The sequence below is a fragment of the Chrysemys picta genome, chromosome 1, assembly GCF_011386835.1.
Source record: "Chrysemys picta bellii isolate R12L10 chromosome 1, ASM1138683v2, whole genome shotgun sequence".
NCBI classification, from domain to species: domain Eukaryota; kingdom Metazoa; phylum Chordata; order Testudines; family Emydidae; genus Chrysemys; species Chrysemys picta.
This window is the reverse complement of record NC_088791.1, coordinates 345,661,483-345,678,314: the sequence shown is the minus strand read 5'-3', so window position 1 is coordinate 345,678,314 and position 16,832 is coordinate 345,661,483. Positions and strand designations below refer to the sequence as shown.

At 42.3% G+C, this 16,832-nt stretch overlaps 1 protein-coding gene across 1 annotated transcript in view; it reads right to left on the bottom strand.

The window, feature by feature from the left end:
* The window catches only part of LOC122172146 (disintegrin and metalloproteinase domain-containing protein 29-like), a 36,035-nt gene that overhangs the window by 12,945 nt on the left and 6,258 nt on the right, over positions 1-16,832 (bottom strand). The window contains exon 4 of the mRNA XM_065583644.1: positions 2,980-3,163. Coding sequence (XP_065439716.1) covers positions 2,980-3,163 — 184 coding nt within the window. The remainder of the gene's footprint in view (positions 1-2,979; positions 3,164-16,832) is intronic.

The following is a 16,832-nucleotide window of genomic DNA, read 5'->3' as shown; positions in this document are numbered from 1 at the left end:
GAAACAGACTCTTTATGAGAACTCTAACTTCTCTTCTTGGGGGGCCTTCCCAGTACCCTCTGATGTCTTTTGCCATGAAACTCTGGATGAACGAGGTGTGGAGGTTAATGCTGAACTATACGTGCTCAGAGACTGATGTACGGGGCAGGTATCTTGGCCTGGATCCAAGGCAAAGGAAGTGTTCCATCATAAGGGGTCTGAGCCTAATTTCCCTATATTTTTCTAGCTATGCTTTTAAAAGTTGAACAAATATTGCACTTTTGTGGGATATGCATGTCCCCCAGACAACAAATGCACTGGAAATGAGTGATCACCACAGATTGGGATAGATTCCCAGCAGGTGAGGCAATGCTTGAATCCTAGAGACCCTGCCATACCCTTGTTACAATTGCCAAAGGGAAACTCGCAGGTAGGGAGGAGGGGAAGAGAAGGGATACGGATTGGAAAAATAACCCTCAAACGAAGTAAAGAAATTAGAATATAATACTTAAAGTAGAAATCAATAACCACACTAAACTAAACACTAGAGGATGCTAAAGCTAAGCTTTGGGCAAAGCAGTGGGCATGACAGACCCTTCATTTCAGGGAGAGGCAGCTGAGAAGGAACTGGGAGTGGTTTGCTCCCGTAACTCTATATAGCCTCAGTATGGGGCTTGATGATGTCTGTAGCATATGTGAGGGCGAGACAAGTACTGCTACTGAAAATCTCTGATCAAAGGCACATGGGCCACTGGAAGTGGAGCGCGAGCAGGGTCAGTACCTGAAGGAGAAATGGTGTTATTTTTAAATTTCCTGGATTTTTCCCCCATTTTTAAGGCAGACTTTAAAAAGCTCTTTTAAATACTCAGCTACAGTGGATATTGAAGGCTTCAGAATATTCTGCTACAATGTCTGTTATCAATATTCAGACATGAAAAAATGGATTTACTTACTTAACCTGAGATGTGTGTACTATGCACCTAGGAGACTGGATTGTGCTGACAATCTCAGATATCAAAATAAAAATACATTCAGAGTGGACATATAAGTAGCTAATTAGGTGGATAAACTCCTGTATACCCACCCAATGGAAGAATAACATGGGACTCGGTCATCCCATCAGTTGTATCTTTACATGTGATGGAACAAATAGACCCCAGACCCCAACTGGGTCTATTTGTTCCAGTTGGATATCTGTCCAGTTGGAAGTCTGTCCATATTGTATGCTCTTTTGCATCCACTATTTTTTAACACTTAAGGATTTTGCATCTAGATTTGTAGTTCAAACCCAGAAAGATATCCAGGCAGAGAAGACTTAATTCAAGTCTAACTATACTCATAGAATGTTGCAAGATGAACTTTTTGGTAAAAAAACATTTTTCCTAGAGAATATTGTCTTTTTCGTCATGCTCTGGCATATACTGAGCAAATGAAGATGGATTCAGACAGTTTAGAAACTTCAGGAGGGAAGAATGCTGTGATGGGTTGGATCACAGAAACCCCCTTGGGAGCTGACACCTAATGTACCAAGACTACTTCTATTTCTGTTTTCCCTGGCAGCTCAGGACTCCAGCACCCTGTCTTGCTGAGCCAGACACTCCCATCTGCTCCAACACAGACCCAGGGTCTGAATCACTTGTCCCAAAGCTGCAAGTTTACCTGAAAACAGCTCACAAAAGTGTGCTTGTCATTAGCACTCAGATGTCCAACTCCCAATGTGGTCTAAACCCAAATAAATCCGTTTTACCCTGCATAAAGCTTATGCAGGGCAAACTCATAAGTTGTTCACCCTCTGTAACACTGATAGAGAGATATGCACAGTTGTTTGCTCCCCCAGGTATTAATACATACTCTGAGTTAGTGAATAAAAAGTGATTTTATTAAATACAGAAAGTAGGATTTAAGTGGTACCAAGTAGTAACAGACAGAACAAAGTAAGTCACCAAGCAAAATAAAATAAAATACGCAAATCTATGTCTAATCAAACTGAATACAGATAATCTCACCCTCAGAGATGCTTCAGTAAGCTTTTTCTCAGACTGGACACTTCCCAGGCCTGGGCACAATTCTTTCCCCTGGTACAGCTCTTGTTCCAGCTCAGGTGGTAGGTAGGGGATTCTTCATGATGGCTCCTCCCCCCCTCTTGTTCTCTTCCACCCCTTTATATATCTTTTGCATAAGGCGGGAACCCTTTGTCCCTCTGGGTTTCTACCCCCCCCCCACTGGAAAAGCACCAGGTTAAAGATAGATTCCAGGTCAGGTGACATGATCACATGTCACTGAAAGACTTCATTATCCACTTGCCAGCACACACATATACAGGAAGACTAACAGGTAAACACAGCCATCTGCAGACAATGGTCCTGGTTAATGGGAGTCATCAAGATTCCAATCCACCATTAATGGCCCACACTTTGCATAATTACAATAGGCTCTCAGAATTATATTTCATATTTCTAGTTTTAGATACAAGAGTGGGACATTTATACAAATAGGATGATCATACTCAGTAGATTTTAAGCTTTGTAATGATACCTTACAAGAGACCTTTTGCATGAAGCATATTCCAGTTACATTATATTCACTTATTATCATATTTTATAAAACTATTCCAGTTACATTATATTCACTTATTATCATATTTTTATAAAACTATTCCAGTTACATTATATTCACTTACTATGTTTTTATAAAACCATATAGACTGCACAATGTCACAAATACAGCTAGGGACAGATTTTTAAAGGCCCTTTGGGGGAATTTTCAAAAGTGCAGTGAACCCCAGACCCCTACTTACCATTTCTCCATCCACTGCTTAAAAAGGAATAGAACACATGCTGCTTGGGGGTGAGAACAGGGTGTCCTTGTAGGGATCTCTGAGGCTTTTCAGGTAAGGGGACAGAAAGAAACCTGAACTGGGGAGGAAGAGTTCAAGGCCTCCCTCTCCATTTAATTGCTGTTCCACCCCATTCACAAATCTAACTATACTTACTACAGTACCTTGTTATCGCCACATGGTGTGCCATCTCTCACTGAGCCAACATCCACCATGTCCCTCCCAGCATGAAATTCTGTACCCCAACACAAGATATCATCAACTGGAGTTTGAACTATGGACCCAAGACTTTTCATTTGAGGTATTTTTTTAACATTAACACACTGCAGTCTTCCACACAAGACATCTCTGAAAGAAAAAAATAACAAGAACAGTTGCTTAAAGGTTTATATGAGATTTGAAGTACTCTGTGTGAGAGTTGTGGTGCGTGATGGTATTGGTGAGGCCTCGCCTACAGTATGTGTCCAGTTTTGGGAGCCACACTTTAAAAAAGATGTAGACAAATTGGAGAGTTCAGAGGAGAACAAGAAAGACGATAAAAGGTTTTTAAAAAGCTGACCTATGAAGGATAGGTTAAAATAACTGGGTATGTTTAGCGCTAAGGAAAGCAAGCTGCAGGGAGGGGAGGGAAAAGGGGGACCTGAAAACTGTCTTCCACGATGTTAAGGGCTGTTATACACGGAGAACAGTTGATCACTGTCCTCCATGTCCACTACAAGGTAGGACAAGAAGTAATGGGCTTAATCTGCAGCGAGGGAGATTTAGGTCAGCTATTAGGAAAAACTATAGATAGAGTCCTATCAAATTTATGGTCCATTTTGGTCAATTTCACAGTCATGGATTTTAAAAATAGTAAAGTTCATTATTTCAGCTATTTAAATCTAAAATTTTACTGTGTTGTAATTGCAGGGGTCCTGACCAAAAAAGGACTTGTGGGGGAGGGGGATTACAAGGTTATTTGTAGGGAGGATTGCAGTATTGCTAGCCTTATTTCTGCACTGCTAGAGGTGGCGGTGTTGCCTTCAGAGCTGGGAAGCTGGAGAGTGGTGGCTTCTGGCCGGGAGCCTAGCTTTGAAGCCAGAGCTGTCTCCAGCAGCACTGCAGAAGTAAGGATGGCATGGCTTGTTATTGCCACTCTTACTTCTGCATTGCTGCTTGCAGAGCCAGGCCCTCAGTCAGCAACTGCCAGTCTCCGACCACCCAGCTCTGAAAGCAGCAGAGCAGAATTAAGGGTGGCATGATATACTATGCTAGTAGGGCATCACCTTCAGAGCTGGTTACACAGTGAACAGCCACTGCTCTCTGGCCACCCAGCTCTGAAGGCAGCACAGAAGTAAGGGTGGCAATACCACAACCCCCCTAAAATAACCTTGATACCCCCGTACAACTCCCTATTAGGTCAGGACCCCAACTTGAGCAACGCTGGTCTTCCCAATGAAATCTGTATAATATAGGGTAAAATCACACAGAAGACCAGATTTCATGGTCTGTGATGCATTTTTCATGGCCGTGAATTTGGTAGGGCCCTAACTATAAAGGTAGTCTAGCACTGGGACAGGCTTCCAAGGGAGGTTGTAGATTCCCTGTCATTGAAGGCTTTTAAGAACCAGTTACACAAACACCTATCAGGGATGGTCTAGGTTTAGTTGGCCCTGCATCAACACGAGTGGGTGGATTAGATGACGTCCCAAGGTCCGTTCCAGCCCAACATTTCAATGATTCTATGTGATCTTTTTGGACTGTGTGGCCAGCTGGGGAATCAGAGGTTAATGGTGTGGTAAGAAGAAGCAGAAGGGGTGGAAGCAAGTTCTCAGGGAAGAAAGGAAGGGGTTTGAAGAGTCATTTAAGAAATAGAGCCTATAGTCTTGGACAGCAGCCAACTTCTCCTGCAACCCCTATCCTGCTTGCTACAAACCAGCACTTCAGCCCTTTCTGCTCCTTATAGCTCAGAGAAGGTGCAGTGTAGTGTTTTTAGTTAGTTATGTTATGAGGTGCTCAAACTAATCAAAGAAATTCCAAGAGGCTTCTGCTTTCTGTCATCCTGAGGATAAGTCCCCCATTGTCAAGGGAGATAAGACCATATTTATGAGGCTATATACAAACTCAGTAAAGCTCCATTTTGAATTTTATTTTGCTTTAACTTTCTATGCCAATTTCTTACTATTTTTTTTTGGTTATAGATGTAAACATGGTTGTTGTGATGGGGGCTTTCTATGTAATATTTGATAGGAATTTTAATTCTGAAAACAGCAACTGGTAAACACCATTTGGTGTAAAAAGGAACTAAGTAAAAGGAATGTCTTATCAACACCAAGACACATCTGCCTGATATATGATTACCAGATTGGTATAGAAATAAATCCTTATCTCAAGAAAACAAACACTGTAAAGAAGATATTTTAGGAAAACTTGGTCATGTAACAGAATGTGATGATGTTCTTTATTCAAGATATTCCATAGAGGAATGTAGGGATGTGTTCTCTAAGCATAAAGTGAACCCTTTCCTTTCTCTTTTTTTCAAAGAAAAGCCTTTAAAAAAACATGTATAGTTAGAAAAGTTATAAACCTTTTGTTTATTTCTTACAAACAGCTTTCTGAAATGCGTGCTTGTATATATGTTATCTAAATGCAAAGCTTCTAATATAATTTCCTAATATCATTGCTATGTCAATGGTAAAATGTTGTATGTACCAGTATGGAATCTAATAATATAAACTACTAAACTGATTAATAATACAAGAAGCCATTTAAAGTATAGAATATTTATATTAGTGGGGGATTATTTAATTATTTAACAATATATAAGCAACTCCCTCACCCAACTCAGGAAGAAAAAAGGAATCATTTCACCATAAATTATTATGAAGAATCAACAACTTCTTTAATAACTATTTCAGAGTAGCAGCCGTGTTAGTCTGTATCCGCAAAAAGAACAGGAGGACTTGTGGCACCTTACAGACTAACAAATTTATTAGAGCATAAGCTTTCGTGGGCTACTGCCCACTTCTTTGGATTCATATCCGGGGCAGTAGCCCACGAAAGCTTATGCACTAATAAATTTGTTAGTCTCTAAGGTGCAACAAGTACTCCTGTTTTTTAATAACTTTATAAGCTACAGATGCTCTTTAAACATTATTGCATTTTAAAGAGACTGTTTAGAAAACTAAACTTTTAAAGAACGGGAGCATTAAGTCTTTTTGAAAAAAAAAACAAACAGAATTTTATGACGTGTTGAATTCTAATAAAATTGAAGGACTAGCTCAGAAAATGGACTGGATAAAAAGAAAGAATTAAAACTCCAAAAATTATCTAGTACTCTTTTGCCACAGAAGAACAAAGCCAATTAGAAGCATATGCATTATTCATTCATTAAGCAAACTGCATATTTAGAAACTGAAGGTTTCACGAAAATCAACACTTGAAGGCACGGAGCAAGTGAAAGGATGACAAGCAGCCAACTTTAAATATAAACCAAATTGAAAGAAGTGTATCTTTTTATAGTTTCAAGAAGAGTATAAAAAACTTGGAAGTGAGCACCCATCACTCTCACAGCCTCTGCTATGACACATAATACTCATCAATTTATGTGTCTACCTCTACAAACAAGGTGCTACAGATACATAAGAAGAACAAAGAAGCTATCATCAGAGAAGCCACAAGAAAATCTCCCCAAGGACAACCTCCTGAAAGGAGAAGAGGTGAGAGGAAGTTAACGAGAATGCTGTCAATGGATTAGATTTAAAGACTCTTGTCATTGGTTTTATTGTGATATTGAAATGCTTCTGTAATTAAAGATGTTAATGGCTTCTCCTTTTAGGTACCAAATGGTATATTTGGCCCTATATTCATAGAGAACCTAGAATTCCTGGAGAGAATACCAATTATAGGTAACAGAAAAAGTAGGGATTTAATTGGATTTTAGATTCTTAAAATTCCTTAATTGGCCTGTTTTAAGACATCTCCTCAAATGACTTCTTCTAAGTAATGAATTTAAATATTTTGAGTACAAAGGATTAGTTACATAGCAGTTTACTATGCTCAGTTAGGGTACATCTACACTACAGCGGGGAGTCGATTTAAGATACACAAATTCAGCTACGTGAATAGCGTAGCTGAATTCGACATATTGCAGCCGACTTACCCCGTTGTGAGGACGGCGGCAAAATCGACTTCTGCCGCTTTTTGTCGGCGGTGCTTACTACCACCTCCGCTGGTGGAGTTAGAGCGCCGATTCGGGGATCGATTGTCGCGTCCCGATGGGACGCGATAAATCGATCCCTGAGAGGTCGATTTCTACCCGCCGATTCAGGCAGGTAGTATAGACCAGACCTTAGAAATTGTATGTTATTCCTGATAATCAACAGAACTCCCCTTTCCTGAAACAAAATTATTTTGCCCTTTCCTGAAACAAAACTCTTTTGCCCATTGTGAGAAAGCAAAGTGAGATGGAGCAAGAGAGCTGCCCTGCAGGAGACTTGAAGCCTGGAGCAGGCTTGCTAAATGAGTCAGCCAGAGATATGTGGCACAGAGAAGGAACCTTAAGCAGCTGATTCCTTATAGGAGAACTCAAGCAGTCCTGGGGAAAGGAGGATGGACAGATTGACTCTGAGAAGCCACAAGGAAGTCAGTGTGGCCAGGGCAGGACTGGGCAGCTGCAAGCTTATGAGACTCTGGGAAGGAACCTTTTTCATTTGCTCAGGCTCTGAGGTAAGAGGCATAACCTAGCCATAACCTGGGATAGATTTTTGGGATTCTGTAAGTGACTGGGAAAATTCCTTTTTTAAATTTGTTTTTGGACTCTCACCCCAAGTGAGTTTGTTTGACTGCTTCTTTTTCTCTCTCTTTCAGATTATTTTAAGCTACAGGATCAGTTGGGATTGAGTGTTTGGGGACTGCTTGATCCTTTGTTCCCTGGATCATCCTTGATCATCTTTGATTAGCCTCAGTCAGCATTGTGATCACCCTCCCACTGTGTGATTAACAAGGGGGTAGGGCTGACCTAGGAGAGAAGGCCAAAGGTGGAGGAGGAAAAGCCATGTACCCCTAAGGCTGGGAGGATTGCAGCTACCACTCCCAGGAGGAAACAGAGGGTAGTGGTGTTTGGTAACTCTTCTCAGGGGGACAGAGGCACCAATTTGTCACCCTGACATGGCATCCTGGGAGTTATGCTGCCTTCCAGGGGCCGGAATCATAGATTGGGATTGTCAAGGATCATCCGGGCCTCTGACTAGTACCCTGTACTATTTGTTTATGTGGGCACTACTGCGAGGTATAACCCTGAGCAAATCAGACTACAGGGCTCTGGGAGTAAGGGTGAAAGAGTTGGGGGCATAGGTGGTGTTCTCTTTGATTTTTTTTTTTTGGTCAAGTGTAGGGGCCCAGACAGAGACTGATGGATCCTGGATGTGAATGCCTGACTGCGAGGTTATGGTGTTGCCAAGAAGGCTTTGGCTTCCTTGACCACAGGATGCTATTCTGGGAAGAAAGACTGCTAAGCAGAAATGGGGTATCAAGGAAGGGGAGGAGTATATTTGGATACAGACTGGCTAACCTAGCGAAAAGAGCTTTAAATTAGGTTTGATGGGGCAGGTGACAAAAGCCCACAAATAAGTCAAAAACACAGAGACCTGGGAGAAGGGTCGGAATCTGGGGGCACATGGGCCATTACAGTAGGGATAAGGGGAGAGGCTGTTCTAGATTTGATTTTGATAAATAGGGAGGAACGGGTTGAGAATTTTGAAGTGGAAGGCAGCTGACATAAAAACACAAGAATGGCCATACTGGCTCAGACCAAAGGTCCATCTAGTCCAGTATCATTTCTTTCAAAAGCGGCAAATACTAGGTGCCCCAGAGGGAATGAACAGAAGAGGTAATCATCAAGTGATCCATCCCCTGTCGCAGGGATTTTTAGATGAAAGTGAACATGAAATGGTAGAGTTCATGATTCTAAGGAATGGTAGGAGGGAAAACAGCACAATAAAGGAGTTGGTAGGTAAGATCAACTGGGAATCAAGTCTAAAGGGAAAAACAATAGAAAAGTTGGCAGTTTTTCAAAGAGACATTATTAAGGGCATGAGAGCAAACTATCCCACTGCTCAGGAAAGCAAAGCAGAAGATCTTAAGCACTTTGCAAAGGGTAAACAAACCCCAGGGTCAACATCTGAAACAGCCCTCAGGCTACAAGTTTCATATGAGTCCTGAGAAGTGCAGACCAATTTTTAAACATTTCTTACCTACCCCATTTGAAGACTATCTATCATAGATATGACATAGCAGAGTACTATAATCCCGTAGTGATTATTATTAGAAATAATACACAGTAGATACCCTATCCAACTCAAATCTCTCCCTTTATCATAATCCCAATTCAGAGCCAACTGTCATGTAAGCCTGAGAACAGAAGTTCTCTCTTCAGGAAGCAGTAGTCATAGTACAGGGGAGTACAGTGTATTCCTGGTACTTCCTAATCCCGAAGGACTAAGGTCTTTGTTTTGTAATAGACGCAAAGAAAATAAATTCCTTGACCTTGGCTCAATCAGGAGATCTTCAAGTGGAAACTAGGTCACATTACAAAGGGTTAATATAAACAAATGAGACGAGTATGTAGGGATAAAATTAGAAAAGCCAAGGCAAAAAATGAGATTAAAGGGTAACACGAAAACATTCTACAAATGCACTAGAAGCAAGAGAAAGACCAAGGACTGAGTAGGCCTGTTACTCAATGATAGTGGGGGGAACAATAACAGAAAATGTGGAAATGGCAGAAGTGCTAAATGACTTTTTTGTTTCAGTTTTCACCAAAAAGGCTAGTAGCGATTAGACGTCTAACATAGTTAATGCCAGTAAAAATGAGGTAGGCTCAGATGCTAAAATAGGGAAGGAAGAAGTTAAAAATTACTTAGACAAGTTAGATGTCTTCAAGTCAGCAGGGCCTGATGAAATATATCATGACATTCTCAAGGAGCTTACTGAGGAGATAGCTGAGCCAATAGTGATTATCTTTGAAAAGCCATGGAAGACGGGAGAGATACCAGAGGATTGGAAAAATGCAAATATAGTGCCCATCTATTGAAAGGAAAATAAGAACAAATTGGGAATTGCAGACCTGTCATCTTAACTTCATTACCCGGAAAGATAATGGAGCAAATAAACAAGCAATCAATTTGCAAACATGTAGAAGATAATAAGGTGATAAGTAACAGTCGACATGGATTTGTCAAGAACAAATCAAGTCAAACCAACCTAATAGCTTTCTTTGACAGGGTAACAAGCCTTGCGGATGGGGGGAAGGGGTAGATGTTGTATATCTTGACTTTAGTAAGGCTTTTGATATGGTCTCACATGACATTCTGATAAACAAACTAGGGAAATACAACTTAGATGGAGCTACTATAAGGTGGGTGCATAACTGGTTGTATAATCATTCCCAGAAAGCAGTTATCAGTGGTTCACAGACAAGCTGGAAGGGCATATCAAGTGGAGTCCTGAAGGGATCAGTTCTGGGACCAGTTCTGTTCAAGATCTTCATAAATGCTTTAGATAATGGCATGGAGAGTACACTTATAAAGTTTGTGGGTGATACCAAGCTGGGAACGGTTGAAACTGCTTTTGAGGGTAGGATTAAAATTCAAAATGATCTAGACAAACTTAAAGAAACAGTCTGAGGTAAATAGGATGAAATTGTATAAGGACAAATGCAAAGTACGCCACTTAGGAAGGAACCATTAGTTGCACACATACAAAATGGGAAATGACTTCCTAGGAAGGAGTACTGCAGAAAGGGATCTGGGGACCATAGTGGATCACAAGCAAAACATGAGCCAACAGTGTAACACTGTTGCAAAAAAACCCAATCATTCTAAGCTGTATTAGCAGGAATGTTGTAAGCAAGACATGAGATGTAATTCTTCCGCTCTACTCTGCACTGATTAGGCCTCAACTGGAGTATTGTGTCCAGTTCTGGGTGCCACATTTCAGGAAATATGTGGACTAATTGGAGAAAGTCCAGAGAAAAGCAACAAAAAGGATTACAAAGAAAACATGATCCATGAGGGGAGATTGAAAAAAATGGGTTTGTTTAGTCTGGAGAAGAAAAGACTGAGGGGACATAACAGTTTTCAAGTACATAAAAGATTGTTACAAGGAGGAGGGAGAAAAATTGTTCTCCTTAACCTCTGAGAATAGGACAAGAAACATTGGGCTTAAATTGCAGCAAGGACAGTTTAGGTTGGACATTAGGAAAAACTTTCTAATTGTCAGGGTGGTTAAACACTGGAATAAATTGCCTTGGGAGGTTGTGGAATCTCCATCACTGGAGATTTTTAAGAGCAAGTTAGACAAACACTTGTTAGTTATGGCCTAGATGAGGGGTCAGTAACCTTTCAGAAGTGGGGTGCCAAGTCTTCATTTATTTACTGTAATTTAAGGTTTCACGTGCCAGTAATACATTTTAACGTTTTTAGAAGGTCTCTCTCTATAAGTCTATATTCTATAACTAAACTATTATTTTATGTAAAGTAAATAATAGTGCAACAAGGTGAGAGGGGCCGGCGGCTAGTATCCCAGGCCAGCAGCGGGCTGAGCGGGGTCAGTGGCCAGGACCCTGGCTGGCACAGGGCCGGTGGCTGGAACCCCAGACCATCTACAGGCTGAGCGGGGCCGGTGGCCAGGACCCCGGCTGGCAGGGAGACAGTGGCCAGAATCCCAGACTGGCTGTGGCCTGAGCGGGGCCAACGGCTGGTATTCCAGGCTGGTGGCCAGAACCCCAGACTGGCAGTGGCTGAGCGGGGACGGTGGACAGAACCCCAGACCATCAGCAGGCTGAGCGGCTCAGCCTGCTGCTGGTCTGGGGTTCTGTCTGCCAGCTCCTGCCAGCCGGGGTCCTGGCTGCTGGTCCCACTCAGCCCGCTGCCAGGCCAAGGGTTCCATTCATCCGGGCAGGCCCTGGCTGAGCGGGGTGGACAGCCCGGACTCCGGCTGGCAGCAGAGTGCCACTAAAAATCAGCTCTTGTGCCGCCTTTGGCACGTGGGCCATAGGTTGCTGACCCCTCGTCTTGATAATACTTGGTCCTGCCATGATTGCAGGGGACTGGACTAGATGACCTCTTTAGGTCCCTTCTAGTCCTATGATTTTCAAGAATGTAACTTTTTTTAGAAGTTCTCCACAAAGAGACATACAGAAGAGATTGAAATAGAAATAAACATTTGTTAAGAAGAATAAGGTTAATATTAACTATGTCAAATTCTCCTTATTTCTTGACCAAACATCCCAGAATCTTTTCTATGTTAGCCAAAGTTTCTTGCTAAACTCTAATGTCAAAGAGGATTTTTGTTTTGACAAATGAATGTCGTTGTATTAGTAGTCCTGTACTTTATTATCAGCTCTTTACTCTCATAGACTCATAGACTTTAAGGTCAGAAGGGACCATTATGATCATCTGGTCTGACCCCCTGCATGTTGCAGGCCATAAAACCGTCCCTACCCCTTCCCTGGACTCTGCTGCTGAAGTCCCCAATCCTGTTATTAGTGACTTCAATCGGCAGAGACCCTCCTGCTAGAGATCCCTGCCCCATGCTGCGGAGGAAGGCGAAAAACCTCCAGAGGCTCAGCCAATCTGCCCTGGAGGAAAATTCCTTCCCGACCCCAAATATGGCGATCAGTAAGACCCCGAGCATATAGGCAAGAGTCTCCATCCTGACCCCTTTTAGCCATTATGCTATTTACCCACCATTGCTTGGTTTGAACTTTAGCTGATCCTAATATTGGTGTTATCAATAATGTGAATTTTAGCTGGACCTTAGCCTGTTATTAAATAATGGATTGTCTCCTTTGTTCTCAAATCTTCTGAAACTTACAGAAATGTCCAGAAAGGAGCTACTTGTAATTTATGGGGGCAAGTGTTTTCTTTAATTGAGAAGATAATCGATTGAAATATGCTTTTAACTCATCAGGAATTACTCTAATAGATTTCTGTCATAATGACTTGGTGATAGAACTTTTTTGTACCTGATAAAATAGTATATGGTTGAATAAATGTCTATAGCTTATCAGTTATGTAAACTAAATTCCATGGTCAATAGTTCCTTTTCTTTTTCTCTTTTCTGTAAACACAGTATATAAAGAGATACCTGTTATTATAGATGTGTGCAGTAAGGGATAAAATGGTTTAATTGCAAATGGATGCTCATAAATGTTCTGTAATTAATAACATTAGTAACTGACTAAATAGAAAGGAACATGTAAGGTGTGTTCTATAATCAATATTTCAGCAAAACAGCAGTGTATGGAATCATGTATAAGCATTAAGAGGTAACTGTAGTCACAGTGCTAGCAGTGATAAATTAATTACAACTACAATTGCCTTATTGATTCAATGTAAAGATAAAACTTGAGAGAGGAGTTTTCTTTGTTCTGAACAGTATATAAGAGATGAGATTTAGGGAGTTAGTCAGACGTGGAATCAAGTAGGCTGCCTCACTTCTCCAGTCTCAGATTTGGTACATATGTTTCCTTTTCTGTATTCTGTATAGTGCTGCATTGAGTAGTGCTTCATTGTCTTACTCAAATAAAGCTCCAGAGGAGTTATTTGACGTTGACTTATTAAATCCAAACACATAACACATTGGTTTTCACCTGTGTTCTATCATTTGTTTGGTTTATCTGGTCTTTAATAAAATACCCACAGTTAACAATTTTAATTATTTTGTTTGATTTTAAATCATGGTGTGTTCTACAGTATGTAAAAGAATCCCTATGACTAAAGTAGTGAACATCACATCTCTGAGTTGGCAGTAAGAGAAACAATTAGTAAAACCTGGACTACCATTCCTTGTTTCTCTAGACTAGGGGTGGGCAAACGTTTTTGCCCGAGGGCCATATCTGGGAATAGAAATTGTATGGCGGGCCATGAATGCTCACAAAATTGGGGTTGGGGTATGGGAGGGGGTGAGGTCTCTGGTTGGGGGTGCGGGCTCTGGGGTGGGGCCAGAAATTACAAGTTCAGGGTGCGGGAGGGGGCGCCGAGCTGGGGCGGGGGATGGAGTGCGGGGTGGGTTGAGTGCTCTGGCTGAGGGTGCAGGCTCTGGGGTGGTGCTGGGGATGGGGTGCAGGAGGGTGTTCCAGGCTGTGATTGAGGGGTTTGGAGGGTGGGAGGGGGATCAGGGCTGGGGCAGGGTTTGGGGTGCAGGGAGAGGCTCGGGAGTGCAGGCTCCGGGCGGCGTTTACCTCAAGCAGCTCCTGGAAGCAGCGGCATGTCCCTTCTCTGTCTCCTATGCAGAGGCACGGCCACAGGCTTTGCATGCTGCCCCATCCACAGGCACCGCCCGTGCAGCTTCCATTCGCTGCGGTTCCTGGCCAATGGGAGCTGCAGGGGTGGTGCTTGGGGCGGTGGCAGCATGTATAGGAGTCAGAGGGGGCCATGCTTTTGCTTTCGTGAGCCAGATGGAGCGGCCTCCGACCCTGCTCCCCGGCTGGAGCACTGGAGGGGGGCCATAGTGCTGATTCCAGGAGCCACATGGAGTGGCCCCTGATCCTGCTCCTCAGCTGGAGCGCTGGAGTGGGGCAAGTCCCAGACCCTGCTCCCCAGCGGGAGCTCGAGGGGCAGATTAAAATGGCTGGGAGGCCGTATGTGGCCCATGGGCCATAGTTTGCCCACCCCTGTTCTAGATTAAATAATTTTATTTTGTTGGCAGTGTTGTTGTAGCCATATTGGTCCCTGAATATGTGAGAGATAAGGTGGGTGACATAATATCTTTTATTGGACCAATTTCTGTTGGTGAAAGAGATAAGTTTTGAGCTACACAGAGCTTTTCTTTTTGAAAGATTGTTTCTTTGACAAACAGAAGTTGGTCCAATAAAATATATGTTCCTCACCCACCTCGTCTCTAAATAAGTTTTAGTAATTTTAGGAATAAAATTAATTGGCACACAACCACCTTTCCATCCCACAGATAAAAGGAGCTGCTAGTCCTGTAACCATAACACTAACTTCCTGGCAGTTTAGAAGAAACGGAAGTCAGAGAGTGACTATGTGGCAGGGACATTCCACTCAGTCTGCAGGTGAAATAGGTCATATGTTACTTGCCAGGTAAAAAATAAGCAGACAAGACACACTGCAGCTTGGGGGGCACATCTCTACCTAGTGCTGCTCTAAATGAGTGAGAAAAGGTAAAAGGGACACTTCACTGGGGAGCATCCTGACTGAACTAAACTAATCCTATAGAAAGCAACAAATTAAAGAGACGCAGTCACCAAAATGAATGAAGACAATCTAATTATTAACATTTATTGGGAAACTTGGCAGGATCAGCTATTCAGCCTCCATTAACAGAGGATGAGACGCGTGAGGCAGATAGAGCACGTTATAAAAATTGAACCCCCAAAATTATGTTTTAGGAAGAAAAGATCTGTTACTGAGGGCAGATCTACACTACCCGCCTGAATCAGCGGGTAGAAATCGATCTCTCGGGGATTGAATTATCGCGTCTCGTCGGGACGCGACAATCGATCCCCGAATCGACGCTTCTACTCCACCAGCGGAGGTAGGAGTAAGCGCCATCGACGGGGGAGCCGCGGAAGTCGATTTGCCACTGTCCTCACAGTGGGGTAAGTCGGCTCCGATATGTAGAATTCAGCTACACCATTCGCGTAGCTGAATTTGCGTATCTTAAATCGACACCCCCCCCATAGTGAGGACGTAGCCTCAGTGAATTAAAATCTAACTTTTCAGTCAGATTTTGTGTTTCAAAATGCTGCTCAAAGTTGAGACACTGAGTACCAACACATAATGGGGAAGTTGTAAGCATCGCTCTGTAGAATAAGGAACTGTGCTCTATATGCATACCTGAATGTATGTATAAGTGGCTGTGAAGTTACTGACAAACTGTGACCGCATAGATCATTGTTGCAACCACTGTTATATATCTGCAGCAAATATTGTACAAAGGTTGTCTTGTGAGGTGTCTATAGAAGAGGTTCTGATTTGCTGGTTATAATTATGCTATCTATATGTGTCGGACCATATCAGGGAATTTCTGTATTAAAACCATAAAGTGTATGTGTATAACAAGTCTGAGGCCAAGAGAGACAAGGGGTAAGATTGAATTCAGTTGAATTCCCCACAGCTTAGGCCTCTTGCTTTTCCATTTCTGTGTCTCTCCTTCTCTGTGAGAAACATGCAAGGTCAAACTGCTAATTGTGTTAACACATCCTGAGACAAAAAGTCTGTTCTCAGAAACAACTGTAATTGTTCTTCTAAACAGAACACAGACTCTAGGTATCTTTTAACTTGTCTGTTATGTATGTTAAAGTTTAAGTAGATTTGCAACATCCTGAGAGTTGCTAGAAGTTAAGAAATAGTAAAGTAATAAGTGATAAATGTATGTTAAAATAGAGGATGTATGTGAATGGATGCTTGATTTAGATAAAGGATAACTTGATTTAGATAAAGAATGAATGGTCAGGGAAGTGCCAGCCTAAGAATTACAACTTCAGTCTCAATTGGCTGAAGAATGCGCAGACTAGAGATAACTGGATGACCCCCGGAGGGCAGGCCGGAATCCACCCAAGCGTTACCCCCTCTCCCCCGCCCCCCCGGATGGAGGACTGAAGACTCCGGAAGAACAAGATAACACTCAGACATTCAGCCATCAGGGATATGCCACCTGCTAATTGATAACCACCTCAAACAAACATCAGCAGGATGAAGCAATTCCCACAGACTTGTATAAGGACAAAATCCTATAAGAACAGACTCTATAAGACTGAAAACTTTTGAGTCTGGTTCTGCAATCACCCTCCAGGAGCATCGGATGCACATCTGACAAGGACTTGGCTCCACCCTCATGTGCAGCTACCTGGCCAGTGCTCTGCCATGAGCAACCTCTAGGCTGGTAATTATAACAACTCTGCAGAACTTGTATGAATGAGTGTGTGAATGAATAAGGAATGGTAGTGAAATAATATTGAATTGCATATCCTGATTTCTCGTTCTTTCTCTATATTTACAATAAACCTGGC